Source organism: Salvelinus fontinalis, chromosome 6 (assembly GCF_029448725.1).
Source record: "Salvelinus fontinalis isolate EN_2023a chromosome 6, ASM2944872v1, whole genome shotgun sequence".
NCBI lineage: Eukaryota > Metazoa > Chordata > Actinopteri > Salmoniformes > Salmonidae > Salvelinus > Salvelinus fontinalis.
In genome coordinates, this window is record NC_074670.1 from 11088143 (window position 1) to 11109359 (window position 21217).

The 21217-nt window shown below is 46.9% G+C and overlaps 1 protein-coding gene and 1 pseudogene across 2 annotated transcripts in view; one reads left to right on the plus strand and one right to left on the minus strand.

Annotated features, from left to right (window-relative positions):
* Positions 1–593: 593 nt before the first annotated feature.
* On the plus strand, positions 594–5792 carry LOC129857018 (NLR family CARD domain-containing protein 3-like; annotated as a pseudogene).
* Positions 5793–6554: 762 nt separating this feature from the next.
* tmem245 (transmembrane protein 245) overlaps positions 6555–21217 on the minus strand; it is a 21087-nt gene continuing 6424 nt past the window's right edge. Inside the window, exons 6-16 of one of the 2 annotated variants that reach the window (XM_055924875.1) lie at positions 20633–20656; positions 18522–18626; positions 18299–18381; positions 12482–12572; positions 12297–12395; positions 11818–11955; positions 11524–11646; positions 10395–10540; positions 9201–9301; positions 8826–9000; positions 6555–8660 (exon numbers count right to left, since the gene is read on the minus strand). In XM_055924875.1, coding sequence (XP_055780850.1) covers positions 8417–8660; positions 8826–9000; positions 9201–9301; positions 10395–10540; positions 11524–11646; positions 11818–11955; positions 12297–12395; positions 12482–12572; positions 18299–18381; positions 18522–18626; positions 20633–20656 — 1329 coding nt within the window. In that variant the 3' untranslated portion in view covers positions 6555–8416. The remainder of the gene's footprint in view (positions 8661–8825; positions 9001–9200; positions 9302–10394; positions 10541–11523; positions 11647–11817; positions 11956–12296; positions 12396–12481; positions 12573–18298; positions 18382–18521; positions 18627–20632; positions 20657–21217) is intronic. The other variant, XM_055924876.1, reaches the window with a different exon arrangement.

Here is a 21217-nt window from a genome sequence, read left to right on the forward strand (position 1 = left end):
TGAACATGGATCAGAAGGAGCTCGCTGACACACTGGAGAAAAGTACGTGCTCTATGCTTTCATCTTCAATGCCTCATGGGTCATTTTTGAATTGCAGGGGCATTTGTGTCCCTTGTCTTTTCAACCATGAAAAACACTTTAAAATGACAAATAGGTACGCATCATACATGTTTTTATTGCTATTGAACTGTTTATCCATTGTAAAACTTAAAGCAAGTCCTTTATACTGCAAAACTTTGTTTATGCATTGTTTAAAGTGCTTGGTTGCAAGCAAATTGGCTTGCCCCAATATTGATGTGTAGAGTTGTAGTGATGTTTTGGGGATTTAGAGATATCGATCTATTATTTGGAATGCTAGAAAGTAAACAAAAGTATTTAACATACTGTATAGATCAATTAAATTAAAATCACTCATTACAAAGATATACAAGGACCTTGAGCGTTCCAGCGGCAAACCGTTATCGGGGGAGGAGTCTATATTAAAGAAAATTCTTAGCTAATCACACCCTTTTAGTAGGTCATACATTTGAGGATTCCAAAGATAATTTGTTGTCTAAATACACAGTGTCATTGGTGTTACTCAATTCAAATGAAGGGAAATTACATTGTGAGCTAAATAAGTAATCCTATCACTTTAGTAAATATTTTTTTTAAGGGTACATTACCTTACATTTTAGCATCTGTTGCCTCCATTCGAGAAAATTCTCAGTTACCAAAAATGTGTCATTTGTGTTACTACTCCTGCTGGTGACACAATGTTATCATAATAGAACAATTATTCAAAGTCATTAAGCTGACATATTAGTTGCTTTAGAATTGGAAGATGTTTTAAATCTAGAAACATCATTATCTTTCTGAAAGGCCATGCCCAAATGCACCAGCATTTGAAGAATGACCCCCATGTATGCCCAGAGAGAGATGTCACAGAGAATTTTTGTGAATACACTCTCTCTAATCTACTTGCCTATATTTAATTGATCTTCTTTGAGCTATTCTGTTTGCAAAAGCACACAGTGTATAAGAGAGGCCTATACGGTTGTTTGCTTGAAAGTATACACTGTAATACATAGCTGCTTGAAACCCTGAATGTGTCTGTAGTAACATGTTAACATTAATGATATCTAAATTGTCAGGTCTTTTGGGTGAGCTTACTGTGTGCCAACTTAGACTCAAGTCCAACATGAAGAGGAGGTGTGAGCGTGTCTTTGAGGTAATAGCAAAACAGGGAAACCCAACCCTTCTCAATAAGATCTACACAGAGCTCTACATCACAGAGGGTGGAAGTGGACAGGTCAATAAGGAACAGGAAGTGAGACAGATTGAGATGGCATCTAGACGAGCGTCAACACAAGAGATACCAATCAAGTACAACGACATCTATAAACCCTTACCTGGACAAGACCAATGTATCAGAACAGTGCTGACAAAGGGAGTCGCTGGCATTGGAAAAACGGTCTCCGTGCAGAAGTTCATTCTAGACTGGGCTGAAGGAAAAGCAAATCATGATGTCCACCTGATATTTTCACTCCCTTTTCAGGAGCTGAATCTGATGAAGAAAAAACACAGCTTGGTTGAACTTCTCAATCACTTCTTCATAGAAAACAAAGAATCAGGGATAACAGACTTTGAAAAGTACAAAGTTCTGTTTGTCTTTGATGGTCTGGATGAGTGTCGACTTCCTCTAGACTTTCAGAATAATGAGAGCTGTTGTGATGTCACAGAGCCAACTTCAGTGGATGTCCTACTGACAAACCTCATCAAGGGAAATCTGCTTCCCTCTTCTCTCCTCTGGATCACCTCTCGAACTGCAGCAGCCAATCAGATCCTTGCTTAATGTGTTGACCGTGTGACAGAAGTACGAGGGTTTAACGACCCACAGAAAGAAGAGTACTTCAGGAAGAGAATCAGTGATGTGAACCTGGCCAACAGAATCACAAAGCATTTGAAGTCTTCAAGGAGCATTTACATCATGTGCCACATACCAGTCTTCAGTTGGATTTCAGCCACAGTTCTCGAGGAAATGTTGCGTGAAGCAGAAAGCGGAGATTTGCCCAAGACTCTGACTCAAATGTACACACAAATCCTGGTGTTTCAGACCAAACAGAGTGGTCAGAAGTATCTTGGAGATCTTTCATTGGATCATTATTGGAATAAAACTACCATCCTAGCACTGGGAAAACTGGCTTTTCAGCAGCTGGAAAAAGGCAATCTGACCTTCTATGAGGAAGACCTGAGAGAGTGTGGCATTGATGTCACAGAAGCATCAGTGTACTCAGGAGTGTGCACAGAGATCTTTAGAGAGGAGTTTGGGCTGCACCAGGAGAAGGTCTACTGCTTTGTGCATCTGAGCATTCAAGAGTTTCTGGCAGCTTTATACGTGTTTCTCACATTCAACAATGACCTGTAAATGTAATGTCTGAACAAAAAACAATGACCTGTAAATGTAATGTCTGAACAAAAAACAATGACCTGTAAATGTAATGTCTGAACAACAAACAATGACCTGTAAATGTAATGTCTGAACAACAAACAATGACCTGTAAATGTAATGTCTGAACAACAAACAATGACCTGTAAATGTAATGTCTGAACAACAAACAATGACCTGTAAATGTAATGTCTGAACAACAAACAATGACCTGTAAATGTAATGTCTGAACAAAACACAAGCAGGAAACTTCAGACAGCCAAAGACACAGCTGTGACAATCCTCTACAAGAGTGCAGTGGACAAGGCCTTACAGAGTGAGAATGGACATTTGGACCTGTTCCTCCGCTTCTTTCTCGGCCTCTCACTGGAGTCCAATCAGACTCTTCTTCGAGGCCTACTGACACAGACAGGAAGCAGCTCAGAGACCAATGAGAAAACAGTCAGATACATCAAGGAGAAGATCAGGGAGAATCCCTCTCCAGAGAGATGCATCAATCTGTTCCACTGTCTGAATGAGCTAAATGACCATTCACTAGTAGAGGAGATCCAAAGCTACCTGGGCTCAGGAAGTCTCTCTAAAGAAGAACTCTCTCCTGCACAGTGGTCAGCTCTTCTCTTTGTGTTGCTGACCTCAGAAGAGGAGCTGGATGTGTTTGACCTGAAGAAGTACATCAGATCAGATGAAGGTCTTGTGAGGCTGCTGCCAGTGGTCAAGGCTTCCAGAACAGCTCTGTACGTACTTTAAATTAAAACCTTCGTCATCAGACAAAACACTAATATAAACAAAGATATGGGTTGATTTCTTAACACATAGTGGTCTTTTTTCTTCCTAAGGCTGAATGGATGTAACCTCACAGAGAAATGCTGTGAGTTGTTGGCCTCAGTTCTCAGCTCAGACTCCTCACACCTGAGAGAGCTGGACCTGAGTGACAATGACCTGCAGGATTCAGGAATAGTGCTGCTCTCAGCTGGACTGAAGAATCCACTCTGTCCTCTGGAGAAACTCAAGTAAACAACAAATCCTGAAATCGGGTCAAATTGTATGAAATAAAGTTTCAAGAGCTGTTCATAAAGTTTATGGTGACCCCATATGAATATCAATCACTCTTACTTTCTCTTCAGGCTGAAGCAATGTAACATCAAAAACAGTAAAGCATTACATTTACATTTTAGTCATTTAGCAGACGCTCTTATCCAGAGCGACTTACAGTAGAGTGCATACATTTTATTACATTTTACATACTGAGACAAGGATATCCCTACCGGCCAAACCCTCCCTAACCCGGACGACGCTATGCCAATTGTGCGTCGCCCCACGGACCTCCCGGTTGCGACAGAACCTGGGTGCGAACCCAGCCCAGCCTGGGCGCGAAACCAGAGACTCTGGTAGCGCAGCTAGCACTGCGATGCAGTGCCCTAGACCACTGCGCCACCCAGGAGGCCCGGCATTGGCTTCAGTTTTCTGCTCAAACTCAAGTCTGATAGAGCTGGACCTGAGTGACAATGACCTGCAGGATTCCGGAGTGATACAACTCTCTATTGGACTGGGGAATCCAAGTTGTAAACTAAAGATACTTAGATTAGTCTTTCACACTGTGTTTATTATCTAACCCTACTGTTGACCCTACCCTAACTGTACCCCTTGCAGTTAATATTCTGAGATTATGTACACATACTTTCTCAGAAAATGATAATATTATACTAAATATTCCAGACTAATGTGGTAGACTCTTATTTATTGTCCATCTAGAGGACATGTATATTTCTCTGAGAGTGAGAAGTCTCTTTCTGCAGTCTGTCATTCTGTGGAGTCACAGAGGAAGGTTGTGCTTTTCTTGCTTCAGCTGTCAGCTCTAATCCCTCCCACCTGAGAGAGTTGAACCTGAGCTACAATAACCCTGGAGATTCAGGCAAACTGCTCTCTACTCTACTGGAGGAGCCACACTATCAACTGCAGACACTCAGGTAAAAACATTCACATTGGTTATTATTTCCCATCAAAAAGATAAGTCCTTGATTCTAACTGTCTGTTTGTTTCTGCCGTTCTTCCGGTGTGGACCATGATTCAGAGTGCTGGTTAAAATCAGCACTGAGAAAATGTAAGTCTCAATTCCATTTGGAATCAGAGTAAAATGACTGTTGTTTAATGTCACCCAGGGATAACATTTATTTGGAATATACGAGATTATACTTGATTTTCCAAAATGTTACCAATACTATATGATCAAAATAAACTTGAAATAAAACTACACAACGATGCCAAACTATTATCTTGATGTGTTCTGTATCATCAGATGCCTGTGAGCTCACACCAGACCTCAACACCATACACCCTCAACTGTACCTGACTCGGGGGAACAGGAAGGTGGTGCATGACTCCAAAGGACATCAGAAAAACTATCCTAAGCACCCAGAGAGGTTTGACCAGTGGACAGATGCTGTGTAGAGAGCCTCTTTCTGGGCGCTGCTACTGGGAGGCAGAGTGGGAGGGTTATGGGGCTTCTGTAGGGCTGACATATAGAAGACTTGTTAGGAAAGGAGGGAATAATGACTGTGTGATTGGCTACAATGACATGTCCTGGAGTTTGTACTGCAATGACAAGTCCTATGATGCCTTTCATAACATAAAGAAAACCCCCATCCTCTTACCGTCCTCCAGCTCCCGCAGAGTAGGAGTGTATCTGGACTGGCAAGGTGGTACCCTGTCCTTCTACAATGTTTCCTCTGACACACTGACCCACCTGCACACATTCCACGCCACATTCACTGAGCCACTTTATGTGGTGCTATGGCCTTGGCTTGACTCAGCTATTACCCTGTACAGAGCAAGACAGTTTTGAGTCCTCAGGCAAGTCACCTCCTGCTCCAGCACACATATTCTAGTCCTGTTTATGTAACGGATGTGAAATGGCTAGCTAGTTAGCGGGTACGCGCTAGTAGCGTTTCAATCAGTTACGTCACTTGCTCTGAAACCTAAATGTAGTGTTGCCCCTTGCTCTGCAAGGGCCGCGGCTTTTGTGGAGCGATGGGTAACGATGCTTCGTGGGTGTCAGTTGTTGATGTGTGCAGAGGGTCCCTGGTTCCCGCCCGGGTCGGGGCGAGGGGACGGTCTAAATTTATACGGTTACATTTATATCTGGAGCCATAACATAGCTTGTCCTGATCTTGTCCACATTCTGATTGTGCCCACATTTTTAGGCAGGTGTAGACAATCAAAAAACACATGATCTGATTGTGATCCGATCTTCCTTCCCACCTCCGGAGGCAGTCAGGCACCCATTGTGTCTGAATATCTTTACAAGTGTAGATGGATCTGGAGAGTAAAACCATTTAAATCATCATCATCCCACCCTCTAAATCAGTCCCCCTTTCGAAGGCCCTCGGATCAATACCCCCCCCCCCCCCCAAAAGAAATAACCTAGTGACCTCAGTCGGGTTCTCAACTTACTGTCGAATAGAATACAAAAGAGACAATTTCAAAATAATTAGCATACAAGGGAGGAGGAAATGGGGTCCCAATGCCGACACAGTGGACGGATGAGAGACACATTTTAATACCATGTGCAGATGCATATCTGACAAAGTGGCACAATCTGAAAATGGACAAGGACTTGTTGGAACATGGACACAGCCTGACTTCAGGACTCTAAATCAGTGGGAGTCATTTTTCCCCTCTGTGTTTTAGTGTAAATAGCCTTAAGAAATGCTGCAGGAAAAATATAAATGTTTAGTAATTTGTAATTGTTATTTTATTATTGTGGTTTGTACATCTGTTTGTCTTTCTGCCATTTGAAATGTGTTATCCATCATGTTAATGTATGGTGTGAGTAGCCTTGTTAGAAAACTAAATAGAATCAATCAATAAGTGCATTGATTCATGTTTTTTAACATGTTTATCTCTCTAGGGATAAGTTCCAGTGTACTCTGCAGAGTGGGTCCCCTCCCCTCTCTGTAGTGTTCTGTAACTTGTTTAGACAATGACTTCAATATCAAGTGTTAGCCTGTAATGCTCCAATCAGTTTGGTTAATGATTGATCGTTGAGAGAAAATCTAAAAATGTATGTGATGATCAGTCTGAAAATGAACGAGTTGATATTGTGGAGCAACACCAGGAGGACGCCATCTTAGTTGAAACAGTCCTGTTTATTGTCTCAGTGCATTTCCAGTAGAAAACACAGCAGCGGTATGTTCCAGAGTCAGGTGACGTCAGGGTGAGGGAAGTGAGCCAACAGTAGGACTCCAACCTTCTCAGGATAAATAACCAGTCCTCCCAACCTCAGACAGCTGACGCTTCGGCCACATAACATGATGTCGTGCTTCACATACAGAGTACTCAATCAGAATACATACCTGTACATCGTTCAGTTGGTGTAAACGGTTACATTTATAATGTGAAAGTTCATCCTTCTCCCATTAACGTGGAGTGAATGTGTGTGTGTGTATACTTGTGTGTGTAATCCGGGGTATGTATGTGATAGATTATAATAGGATGTAGTTAGTACAGGCCAGGACCCACTACCTTATTACCGTGATATGTAACAACTACAGCGCCTTCAGACTACATTCACCTTACAGCAGCACTGACATCAACCTGTGTGTGTGTGTGTGTGTGTGTGTGTGTGTGTGTGTGTGTGTGTGTGTGTGTGTGTGTGTGTGTGTGTGTGTGTGTGTGTGTGTGTGTGTGTGTGTGTGTGTGTGTGTGTGTGTGTGTGTGTGTGTGTGTGTGTGTGTGTGTGTGTGTGTGTGTGTGTGTGTGTGTGTGCGTGTGTGTGTGTGTGTGCGTTAGAGAGCAAAACATAAACTTGAGCTGAAAACTAATCTGTTTTTAAATGTAAAAACATCAACACAGGAAGTTCCACCTCTCAGCACAGGAAGTGCCTGCATACAGTACTCATCGCCACGCCAACAGAACTCCCAAGTATGACAATGCATCATACAACATGTAACCATAGAGATAATAAAACAGCATTATATTAATGATAACAGTAAAGATGATAAAAACCAAAAGCGCTAAATGTTAATTTTGGTGGCATCTGGAGGGCACCCGGGTGTACAGGTTCTAGTTCCCTTATTAGAGCCTTCATTACTTGAATCAGATGTCTTAATGCTGGGCTGGAACTAAACCCTGCCCATCCAGTAGCTCTCCGGGACCAGGGTTAGTTCATTGCTCCGTTGCAGCTTACAACGTGTGACCCATTCTGAACTTTGACCTTCACAAAAGTGCCAGGTAGAGGGGGCAGAAAGGATTGGGGGGGGGGGGGGAGATACATCCCACTTTAGGCAGGTCTGTAGATTTGGTACTGGGGGGTCTTATACGTGTACATAGAATGGGTAGAACAGACCCATGTTCTAAAATCCACATGTCCCATCCCTTATTGCGGCACAATAAACTTGACCATCGCTGAATGTGTTGAACACTGAAAGAGGCCCCGCATTCAGCGAGATGTGATGAGCATCAATTAAACATTCAATATTAAATATGGTGTCAAACATTCAATATTAAATATGGTGTCAAACATTCAATATTAAATATGGTGTCAAACATTCAATATTAAATATGGTGTCAGACATTCAATATTAAATATGGTGTCAAACATCCAATATTAAATATGGTGTCAGACATTCAATATTAAATATGGTGTCAAACATTCAATATTAAATATGGTGTCAGACATTCAATATTAAATATGGTGTGCCCAGTATACATATTGTGGACCATTGATTTGATTTCTAATGTAAATCTTTTCTATGGTCTCATATGTGTTGGGGGAGGGGAGGGTCTCTCCTCTATGGTTTGAAAGGTAGCTTTATCAGGCTGATGGCATTGTGGGTAACCTCCCCTCACACCCTGCCACTCCGCCTGGGAGACCTCATAGAGCTCGGGAGGAGCACGAGGGAGGAACGGGTGCTTCTCCCAGGTAATCAGCCTATAAGAAGCCAAGGAACAGGCACCCAGTCAATGAGAAACCAGGAGACACTCCACCTCTCACTCGCTCACCCTCTTCAGCACCGAGGGAGTGGTGTCCATGAAGGACCTGGCAGGATGTAGTGGCCAGGTAGACTGTACAGGGGTGGGCTGGGCAGAGTTGGGACTCATCAGCATGGCACTGTAGATGTTGGAGGCTACCACCAGGATACACAGCAGGATAGGACCGATGATCGCCCCCTCCAGACCCAGATAGTATGCTCCTCCTGCCACTGCTAGACCAGTCAGATACGGGTGACCACCACTGTGGGGGGGGGGGGCAGATATCAACACACACTTACTTTAATATCATAACAGATTAGATTTCTCTCTCTTACACACTGATCTCATAAACAGTGAATACGCATAAACACATACACACTCTCACACACACACACACACACACACACACACACACACACACTCGTACCCTGATATATCGGAGTAGATGGCTGTGTCTACGAAGTAGGTGGGCAGCAGATGGAAGAGTAGCAGTAGCAAGGCTTTGACCCCTTCTCCCTGGGCCAGCCACAGGTCACACACAGCGGGCAGTGCTGCCCAGTACGTCCCCAGGAATGGCACCGCGCCCAGGATAGCTGCCAGGGCTGAAGGGGGTGAGGGAAGAGGACACATGGAACATGTTTGACAATAGTAAGACAGAAGACTGGAATAGAACAGTCCTGTTATACAAGTTACTCATCTAATAGTTTGGACATAAGGAGGGTTTCCTCGTCTCCAGGCTAGTCAGTCAAACATCAGCAAGTTAAGATGTTCTATTTGATCAGTCAGTTTTGAACACACTCACCAGAGGGGATGAAGACGATGTGGATGCCGAAGATGGTGTGTGTCAGCCAGGTGTAGAGACCATAGAACCCTGCCATCTTTAGAGAGGCATCAAACACCCCTCTAAAACACACACGATTAAACTAATATATGTTTTAACATTTCAAATGTCAAATGAGTGCAGTGTGTGTGTGGACGTGTTTAAATATTCTTGTGGGGACCAGAAGTTTAGGTTTAGGAGCTAGGGTTAGGAGCTAGGGTTAGGGTTAGGAGCTAGGGTTAGGTTTAGGAGCTAGGGTTGGGTTTAAGAGCTAGGGTTAGGTTTAGGAGCTAGGGTTAGGTTTAAGAGCTAGGGTTTGGTTTAGGAGCTAGGGTTAGGTTTAAGAGCTAGGGTTTGGTTTAGGAGCTAGGGTTAGGTTTAAGAGCTAGGGTTTGGTTTAGGAGCTAGGGTTAGGAGCTAGGGTTAGGGTTAGGAGCTAGGGTTAGGTTTAGGAGCTAGGATTGGGTTTAAGAGCTAGGGTTTGGTTTAGGAGCTAGGGTTAGGTTTAAGAGCTAGGGTTTGGTTTAGGAGCTAGGGTTAGGTTTAAGAGCTAGGGTTAGGTTTAGGAGCTAGGGTTAGGTTTAGGAGCTAGGGTTAGGTTTAAGAGCTAGGGTTAGGAGCTAGGGTTAGGTTTAGGAGCTAGGGTTAGGTTTAAGAGCTAGAGTTAGGTTTAGGAGCTAGGGTTAGGAGCTAGGGTTAGGTTTAGGAGCTCGGGTTAGGTTTAAGAGCTAGGGTTAGGTTTAGGAGCTAGGGTTAGGTTTAATAGCTAGGTTTAAGAGCTAGGGTTAGGTTTAGGAGCTAGGGTTAGGTTTAGGAGCTAGGGTTAGGTTTAGGAGCTAGGGTTAGGTTTAGGAGCTAGGGTTAGGTTTAATAGCTAGGTTTAGGAGCTAGGGTTAGGTTTAAGAGCTAGGGTTTGGTTTAGGAGCTAGGGTTAGGTTTAGGAGCTAGGGTTAGGTTTAGGAGCTAGGGTTAGGTTTAGCGTTCAGGTTCGATTTTTGGTTTAATTTGAGGGTTACAGTTACGGTTAGGGTAAGTGTACGGGTTAGGGTAAGTGTATGGGTTAGGGGTTAGGGAAAATAGGATTTAGAATGGGACTGAATTGTGTGTCCCCACAAGGTTAGCTGTACAAGACCGTGCGTGTGTGTGTGTTTATGTGTGTGCTGTGTGTGTGTGTACCTGATGGCCTCCTCTACAGACTGTCCTATGATGTTAGAGGATGGTCCGGGCTGGGACAGAGGAGTGAGGCTGATCACCCATTTGACAGGCTCGTAGTACTCTCCACTGGAACTCAGCAGATAGAACAACGTGGTCAGGAATATCACCTACACATACACACATACACACACAAAAGGACACACACATGCACGGACACACACACACGGACACACACTCAACAGAGTAAATATTAAGGTATGAAGGAGGAGGCACACAGAGCGAGCTATGTGTATGTGTTACCAGGCTGAGGGCGTAGTTGAGTAGAGATGTGTGTGTGTGTTACCAGGCTGAGGGCGTAGTTGAGTAGAGATGTGTGTGTGTGTTACCAGGCTGAGGGCGAAGTTGAGTAGAGCTGTGTGTGTGTGTTACCAGGCTGAGGGCGAAGTTGAGGAGAGCTGTGTGTATGTGTTACCAGGCTGAGGGCGAAGTTGAGTAGAGCTGTGTGTGTGTTACCAGGCTGAGGGCGAAGTTGAGGAGAGCTGTGTGTGTGTATTACCAGGCTGAGGGCAAAGTTGAGTAGAGCTGTGTGTGTGTGTTACCAGGCTGAGGGCAAAGTTGAGTAGAGATGTGTGTGTGTGTTACCAGGCTGAGGGCAAAGTTGAGTAGAGCTGTGTGTGTGTGTTACCAGGCTGAGGGCAAAGTTGAGTAGAGCTGTGTGTGTGTTACCAGGCTGAGGGCGTAGTTGAGTAGAGCTGTGTGTGTGTGTTACCAGGCTGAGGGCAAAGTTGAGTAGAGCTGTGTGTGTGTGTTACCAGGCTGAGGGCGAAGTTGAGGAGAGCTGTGTGTGTGTTACCAGGCTGAGGGCGACGTAGAGGAGAGCTGTGTGTATGTGTTACCAGGCTGAGGGCGAAGTTGAGTAGAGCTGTGTGTGTGTTACCAGGCTGAGGGCGTAGTTGAGTAGAGCTGTGTGTGTGTGTTACCAGGCTGAGGGCAAAGTTGAGTAGAGCTGTGTGTGTGTGTTACCAGGCTGAGGGCAAAGTTGAGGAGAGCTGTGTGTGTGTTACCAGGCTGAGGGCGAAGTTGAGGAGAGCTGTGTGTGTGTATTACCAGGCTGAGGGCAAAGTTGAGGAGACCTGTGTGTGTGTGTTACCAGGCTGAGGGCGAAGTTGAGGAGAGCTGTGCCGCTGTGGAAGAGGACAGTGAGGAGAGTGGTCGTTGTGGAGATCAGCAGCCCAACGTTCCGACTCATCACCACCCACAGAGACTCCACTATCTATAACAGAGGATACACACGTTATATACACACGCACACACACACACACACACACACACACACACACACACACACACACACACACACACACACACACACACACACACACACACACACACACACACACACACACACACACACACACACACACACACACACGTGTGTACTCACAGAGAGCAGTGTTTCTATGTTCTCCTGAGCGAAGGAGGCGATGTCCTGCCAGTCTAAGATCTCTCCCAGCCAGCTGTTCTGTCTCTGGACAAGCTTCTGACCACCACTACGGTTACGCCCTCCTGTCTGGGTTACATTCTGAGACAGAAACGCCGTAGACAGACACGCACGCACACAGACACGCACGCACACAGACACGCACAGACGGTNGTCATACTAGACAAAACTCTGACTTTACGAACGGACAATCTGACAAAACTCTGACTTTACGAATGCTCTGAGCGCACTCCAGATTTACGAACCTAAACAGACGGTGTTGAAAGAGTGAGACATGTATGAATGTATAGTGTAGTTCTGGTCTGTGTTTATAAGGGTAATCAGTGTTTCAGTCTATATATTCTCAAGCCAAACATGAAGACGTGACCATGTGAACCCCCCTATACTGTGGTCTGGTGGACCCCCCCCCCCCCCCGTGTTACCTTGACAAACCAGGAGTGGTACAGTCTGTCCCACAGTTCCAGAACCTGCTTCTCTATGACAGCTGTGTGGTTCCCCTTTTCACCAAGCATCTTATGGAGCTACACACACACCACACCACACACACACAATCAGTGATTTTACCAGTGTCTCCATCCCCCTCCCTCTCTCCTGTTGTCTCTCTTACCTTGAATGTTATCCATTCTCGACCGTGCTGGTAGACGTTAGTGGCAGCTGAGTTCATAGCTTTCTGGATGACCTGGGCCTCAGGGAGCCAACTGGTGGAGAGAGAAAGAGAATCAGGGACTGATTTACCAATACAGCACCCTGTTCAGCTGTTGAGTGATGTCTATGAGGAGCCAGGGGGTTATCACCACAGGGTGGTGTGATGTCTATGAGGAGCCAGGGGGTTATCACCACAGGGTGGTGTGATGTCTATGAGGAGCCAGGGGGTTATCACCACAGGGTGGTGTGATGTCTATGAGGAGCAGGGGGTTATCACCACAGGTTGGTGTGATGTCTATGAGGAGCCAGGGGGTTATCACCACAGGGTGGTGTGATGTCTATGAGGAGCCAGGGGGTTATCACCACAGGGTGGTGTGATGTCTATGAGGAGCCAGGGGGTTATCACAACAGGGTGGTGTGATGTCTATGAGGAGCCAGGCGGTTATCACCACAGGGTGGTGTGATGTCTATGAGGAGCAAGGGGGTTATCACCACAGGGTGGTGTGATGTCTATGAGGAGCAGGGGGTTATCACCACAGGGTGGTGTGATGTGTATGAGGAGCCAGGCGGTTATCACCACAGGGTGGTGTGATGTCTATGAGGAGCAAGGGGGTTATCACCACAGGGTGGTGTGATGTCTATGAGGAGCCAGGGGGTTATCACCACAGGTTGGTGTGATGTCTATGAGGGGCAGGGGGTTATCACCACAGGGTGGTGTGATGTCTATGAGGAGCCAGGCGGTTATCACCACAGGGTGGTGTGATGTCTATGAGGGGCAGGGGGTTATCACCACAGGGTGATGTGATGTCTATGAGGAGCCAGGCGGTTATCACCACAGGGTGGTGTGATGTCTATGAGGAGCCAGGGGGTTATCACAACAGGGTGGTGTGATGTCTATGAGGAGCCAGGCGGTTATCACCACAGGGTGGTGTGATGTCTATGAGGAGCCAGGCGGTTATCACCACAGGGTGGTGTGATGTCTATGAGGAGCAAGGGGGTTATCACCACAGGGTGGTGTGATGTCTATGAGGAGCCAGGCGGTTATCACCACAGGGTGGTGTGATGTCTATGAGGAGCCAGGGGGTTATCACCACAGGGTGGTGTGATGTCTATGAGGAGCAAGGGGGTTATCACCACAGGGTGGTGTGATGTCTATGAGGAGCCAGGGAGTTATCACCACAGGGTGGTGTGATGTCTATGAGGAGCAGGGGGTTATCACCACAGGTTGGTGTGATGTCTATGAGGAGCAGGGGGTTATCACCACAGGGTGGTGTGATGTCTATGAGGAGCCAGGGGGTTATCACCACAGGGTGGTGTGATGTCTATGAGGGGCAGGGGGTTATCACCACAGGGTGGTGTGATGTCTATGAGGAGCCAGGGGGTTATCACCACAGGGTGGTGTGATGTCTATGAGGAGCCAGGGGGTTATCACCACAGGGTGGTGTGATGTCTATGAGGAGCCAGGCGGTTATCACCACAGGGTGGTGTGATGTCTATGAGGAGCCAGGCGGTTATCACCACAGGGTGGTGTGATGTCTATGAGGAGCCAGGGGGTTATCACCACAGGGTGGTGTGATGTCTATGAGGAGCCAGGCGGTTATCACCACAGGGTGGTGTGATGTCTATGAGGAGCCAGGGGGTTATCACCACAGGTTGATGTGATGTCTATGAGGAGCCAGGCGGTTATCACCACAGGGTGGTGTGATGTCTATGAGGAGCCAGGGGGTTATCACCACAGGGTGGTGTGATGTCTATGAGGAGCCAGGGGGTTATCACCACAGGTTGGTGTGATGTCTATGAGGAGCCAGGGGGTTATCACCACAGGGTGGTGTGATGTCTATGAGGGGCCAGGCAGGGGGGTTATTACCACAGGTTGGTGTGATGTCTATGAGAGGCCCAGTCCACTGCTCACCTAGTTAACCCCCAGGCCCAGCCCACTGCTCACCTAGTTAACCCCCAGGCCCAGTCCACTGCTCACCTAGTTAATCCCCAGGCCCAGCCCACTGCTCACCTAGTTAACCCCCAGGCCCAGTCCACTTCTCACCTAGTTAACCCCCAGGCCCATTCCACCGCTCTGTCAGAGCTGAGTGCCTTTGAGCCGTCTGTACCATGAAGAGATGAATGTTGGGTAAATAAAGCAGTTCCGGCTGGATGACAATCTATTCAACCTCCGGCGCCTCCAAGCCACAAGCAAGACCTCAACTCAACACATCTTTGCACAGCAATATCTCCTCTCCCACTCACCAGAATACATGCAGCATTCACTGAGCCTGTCTCCTCCGTCTACAACTCCGTCAGTCTCAGCAAGACACACATCATTGGTCGACAACTCACCATCTATCAAGAAGAGCTCACCTTCCACATCATTGGTCGACAACTCACCATCTATCAAGAAGAGCTCACCTTCCACATCATTGGTCAACAACTCATCATCTATCAAGAAGAGCTCACCTTCCACATAAATGGTCAACAACTCACCCCCAGCAATAAGAGCTCACCTTCCACATCATTGGTCAACAACTCATCATCTATCAAGAAGAGCTCACCTTCCACATCATTGGTCAACAACTCACCATCTATCAAGAAGAGCTCACCTTCCACATAAATGGTCAAGAACTCACCCCCCAGCAAGAATAGCTCACCTTCCACATTGATGGTCAACAACTCACCCCCCAGCAAGAATAGCTCACCTTCCACATTGATGGTCAACAACTCACCCCCAGCAAGAATAGCTCACCTTCCACATAAATGGTCAACAACTCACCCCCAGCAAGAAGAGCTCACCTTCCCCAGTGTTTTCCACAAGTACATCGTAGCCAAATAGAAAAAGTAACCAGCCAGAAAAAGTAGCCAGCTGTCACGTCCTGACCATAGTTCTTATGTGTGTTGCTTGTTTTAGTGTTGGTCAGGACGTGAGCTGGGTGGGCATTCTATGTTGTGTGTCTAGTTTGTCTGTTTCTGTGTTCAGCCTAATATGGTTCTCAATCAGAGGCAGCTGTCAATCGTTGTCCCTGATTGAGAATCATATATAGGTGGCTTGTTTTGTGTTGGGGATTGTGGGTGGTTGTCTTCTGTCTTTGTGTTCTGCACCAGATAGGACTGTTTTCGGTTTTCACATTTATTGTTTTGTTGTTTGTAGTGTTCACGTTATTCTCTTTATTAAACATGTTGAACACTAGCCGCGCTGCGTTTTGGTCCTCTCCTTCATCTCAGGAAGAAAACCATTACACCAGCGATGTTGCACACCGTGTTCAGCCAATGGTGATGGAAAAATGTGTTTTATTAAACTATTAAAGATAGTGAAGGAGGGAAATTACAACTTTTCAGTTTTATGTGCAAGCCAGTCCACGAGGGAAACCAGTGTATGTATTACTGGGAATGCAAATCAATCAGACAGCCGTGCAGATCTAGCGCCCACTATCGGCTGCCTAGACTAAGTAAAGAGCTTACTATGCGCCACCACTCCGCGTGGCTGGCTGTGTGAAACACACGAAAGAAAATACATGAATGTGTCAGAAAATAATAATTCGGCAAAGTCGTGAATTTCAACTCATCGTTACCACTTACATTACATTACATTTAAGTCATTTAGCAGACGCTCTTATCCAGAGCGACTTACAAATTGGAAAGTTCATACATATTCATCCTGGTCCCCCCGTGGGAATTGAACCCTGGTCCCCCCATGGGAATTGAACCCACAACCCTGGCGTTGCAAGCGCCATGCTCTACCAACTGAGCCACACGGGACCACGGGACCACTTACATTACATGGGCGGTGCAAATTCACAAGCATCATGCTCTCTCCCTCAGTGTAAAATCATTTGACTGCAACCAAAGATCTGTATATAATGACGAGATGCTCATGTCTCCGCCCAAACAATGAGAGTCGTTGTCCCAAAGGTGGGAAGGCAGGTGACAAGCTTAGGTCCAAAATAAGACCATAGAAAAGCTTTGGACAGATTTTGGCGAGTGTGAAACCTCTCGCTTTGCCTTTTCCTCTCTGCTGCATTTCCCTGTCATCACTCACTTTGTGACTGACCGGCGCCTGTCCTAGAAATAGATCGCTAGAAGAAGGAAAGTAACCTAGTTAATATGAAGTGGAAAATGTAGCTGGCTGAAAATGAGTCTGTAACCGGCTGATTAGCCGACAGCTGACACTAATGGAAAACACTGCCTTCCACATCAACAACTCACCCCCAGCAAGAAGAGCTCACCTTCCACATCGATGGTCAACAACTCACCCCCAGCAAGAATAGCTCACGTTCCACATCGATGGTCAACAACTCACCTCCAGCAAGAATAGCTCACGTTCCACATCGATGGTCAACAACTCACCCCCCAGCAAGAAGAGCTCACCTTCCACATCGATGGTCAACAACTCACCCCCAGCAAGAATAGCTCACGTTCCACATCGATGGTCAACAACTCACCTCCAGCAAGAATAGCTCACGTTCCACATCGATGGTCAACAACTCACCCCCAGCAAGAATAGCTCACGTTCCACATCGATGGTCAACAACTCACCTCCAGCAAGAATAGCTCACCTTCCACATCGATGGTCAACAACTCACCCCCAGCAAGAAGAGCTCACCTTCCACATCGATGGTCAACAACTCACCCCCAGCAAGAAGAGCTCACCTTCCACATCGATGGTCAACAACTCACCTCCAGCAAGAAGAGCTCACCTTCCACATAGATGGTCAACAACTCACCCCCCAGCAAGAAGAGCTCACCTTCCACATCGATGGTCAACAACTCACCCCCAGCAAGAATAGCTCACGTTCCACATCGATGGTCAACAACTCACCTCCAGCAAGAAGAGCTCACCTTCCACATCGATGGTCAACAACTCACCTCCAGCAAGAAGAGCTCACCTTCCACATAGATGGTCAACAACTCACCCCCCAGCAAGAAGAGCTCACCTTCCACATCGATGGTTAACAACTCACCCCCAGCAAGAAGAGCTCACCTTCCACATCGATGGTCAACAACTCACCCCCAGCAAGAAGAGCTCACCTTCCACATCGATGGTCAACAACTCACCCCCAGCAAGAAGAGCTCACCTTCCACATCAATGGTCAACAACTCACCCCCCAGCAAGAATAGCTCACCTTCCACATTGATGGTCAACAACTCACCTCCCAGCAAGAAGAGCTCACCTTCCACATTGATGGTCAACAACTCACCTCCCAGCAAGAAGAGCTCACCTTCCACATCAATGGTCAACAACTCACCCCCCAGCAAGAATAGCTCACCTTCCACATTGATGGTCAACAACTCACCTCCCAGCAAGAAGAGCTCACCTTCCACATTGATGGTCAACAACTCACCTCCCAGCAAGAAGAGCTGACCTTCCACATCAATGGTCAACACCTCTCTGACTGTATGTGAAGTGGGGGGCACTTCACATACAGTCACATACTGTACCTTGGCAATGTCTAATTTGGAGAACCTGGCTAGCAACCGACGTACCTGGTGTTCCAACTGGGTGTCACAAACCTCCAGGACATAATCACAGAGGAGAATCCAACGGCATGCACACGAACCCCAGCAGCAGGGGCAACACACTCCCTCTGTGGCAAACCATGCAGGTCTGGCCTGCAAAGCCACACGCACTGGCACAACCACAACCACACACAGTAATCACACTTCTGTGACAATTGGGAGTAACGTCATCATCAATATTGATGGACAGCCAAGTGTACAAGATGTGTGTGTGTGTGTGTGTGTGTGTGTGTGTGTGTGTTTGTGTGTGTGTGTGTGTGCATGTCTCTCTTACTTGGCCCATTCTGGATGGCTGGACACAGTCTCGTTGATAAGGTTACTGGTGACCTCTATGATATGAACACTCTCATGATGAACCTACAGAGAGAGAGAGAGAGAGAGAGAGAGAGAGAGAGAGAGAGAGGTTATGCTGAAAATAGCCTATATCTCAATTAGCTATGTACTGTGGAAGAGGAAATCAAACTATGGTAAGCTCTGAGGAACACACAGTACCGCACCATAGCAGTGAGCAGGAGAACCATGAGTAGAGTTCCTGTCACCAGCAGGAAGATGATGAAGATACTGATGAGTTTATCCAGGGAGCGCTCCAACCATATGACCATCTACAGAGACAGAGAGACAGAGAGAGAGAGAGAGAGAAAAGAGAGCGATAAAAAAGAAGGGGAAAGGTGACAGAGAGAAAGAGAGACATAAGTCAGCATAAGTCAGCCATTAGGAGTTGTCGCAGATGTGACTGAACACATGGAGAAACCTGTGTCCTTCTCCCCTGGGAAACCAGAGACCAAGGCAGACATTCTGTGTCTGAACTAAAGCCTACCGCCGCCATCTTGGATCCTGAGAACAGCCTGTGCACACAGATACACTCTATCACACACCATACATGAGTGCACGCATGTTAAACCCCAGGGCTGTGTGTGAGACGTGTGCTCTGTCTGCAGGCTCATCTCTTTACACGTCTTTATTGTAACTTTAAGAGGCAGTTCCTCTAAGGGCCACAGAGGAGGACAGTCACTTCCCAGGATTTAGGTTTCTCTATGTCCCCTGCCTTATAACAACCCTATGATACCTTATGACAGCATTATGACACCTTCCTTAGTGACCTGGGAGTGTGTGAGGTCACTGAGGAAGAATGCTGAACATGACCATCAGGAGGCTGGAGGTGATGGGGAGATATTAGTAAGGCGGTATCTCAGTGGTATTACACAACATGGCCACTGACCTGACAGCACATGAAGCAATGAAGCAATATGGTGGCAACCTCAGAGTATTGGGACACATCCTGAGTCAACATATAACAGAATGAGAATCTGAGAGATCTAGAAAATCTACAGTATAGACTCTACAGAAATATAGACTACAGCAAAGCTCAGCTCAAGACCAGTCAGAATCAGAAATTGGTTTGATGTAACTGCTGTTTTAAAGGTAGACTCAGCGATATGACGTAGATGCACAAAGTAACCAGCGAGTGGGTCAATTTCCACAACAACTAAGAGCTTTGGACAGAGAGGCTCAACTTCTCCTCTGTTTTGGTCCCGTAGCTAGTACGCTCTATCAGTGTGAAGCGAACCTGTGCACATGTGCGGATACTGTGTGACTGTGTGAAAGCAAAGTCTTGCATCTCGCTCATCTCAATATCAGCCGTGCTGCTCGAGGCGGAGTCTACCTTTACAGATGCTAATCTAACGCCTTCACTACAGAATAGTCATTAATATGGATGTCCCCCCTGTCCAATATGGATCAGACTCCAACCCAACCCAGTAGCAGCTCAGTCCCACCCCTCCCAAACCCATGACTCCGCCCAGATCTTTCTTTAGGCGGTCTGCTAATGCCCCTCCATGGTGCAGCTCTTCATTTCCAGAGCTAGGGAATAGCAGGGAGCGTCTACCCTGCCTTGGTGATAGTAGGGGAAGCCCCCAACCCAACCCCCCCGGCACTCCCCTCAGCTTGGTCTAAAGCAGTCTCTTCTCAACCCAGTAGCAGCTCAGTCCCACCCCTCCCAAACCCATGACTCCGCCCAGATCTTTCTTTAGGCGGTCTGCTAATGCCCCTCCATGGTGCAGCTCTTCATTTCCAGAGCTAGGGAATAGCAGGGAGCGTCTACCCTGCCTTGGTAATAGTAGGGGAAGCCCTGCCCCCCCAACCCAACCCCCCCGGCACTCCCCTCAGCTTGGTCTAAAGCAGTCTCTTCTCTCCATGCACCTCACACACGCTCAGAAGCCAACCAGCCAATCAGATCACAGAGGAGAAGCTAAGGAAGGTTGAGGAGCCAATGAATGAGCTCGCCCCACTGTAGCTTCACCACAACAGAAGCAGGAAGCAGGGAGGAAGTGAGGTCAGCGAGGGGCGGAGACAGGATGGAGGGATGAAAGTGGATGGTTACAGCGTCACTCCAAGCTACTATAGGGCGCTCACACTGCTTCACACACTCTCTTCCTTCCTTTATCATTCTCTCTCTTTGGTTCTCTGACTATTTCACACTCATACACTCTTCCTCTTCTTCTCTCTTTCATTCTCATTTTGACATTATTTCAGACACACACTTTCATGCTCTCTCTCTCTCTCTCTCTCTCTCTCTCTCTCTTAGCAGAGCTCTCCTCCAGAACATTACCTGCTTGTTAAGCCAATGCCAGAGCTTCAGGAGGAGACAAAGAGACATTGGGGAAATGATTATTTGACAGACCTGTGAAGCAATCATCACATGGTTCCCAAGCACAAACAACACAGATTGTGATTGGATACAGGCAGTAAAGGGGGGCTTTAGAAAACAGGAAGTGCTACAGGGAATTTCTGATTGGATGCAGGGAGTGAATGCCGTTCTGATTGGATACCAGATGTGTCAACGTGTGCTTGAGCAGAATACAAAAAACAACAAAACGGTGCAGAGAAAAACAGAGCGAGAATGCAATATCTTTTCTTCTTTCCTCATTGAGGCGTAGAGGTGAAGACGAGGGGGGTGAGACAAGGGGGGTGAGACGAGGGGATGAGACGAGGGGGTGAGTCGAGGGGGGTGAGACAAGGGGGTGAGACAAGGGGGTGAGACGAGGGGATGATACGAGGGCGTGAGTCTAGGGGGTGAGACAAGGGGGTGAGACGAGGGGATGAGACGAGGGGGTGAGACGAGGGGGTGAGACAAGGGGGTGAGATGAGGGGGTGAGACAAGGGGGTGAGACGAGGGGATGATACGAGGGGGTGA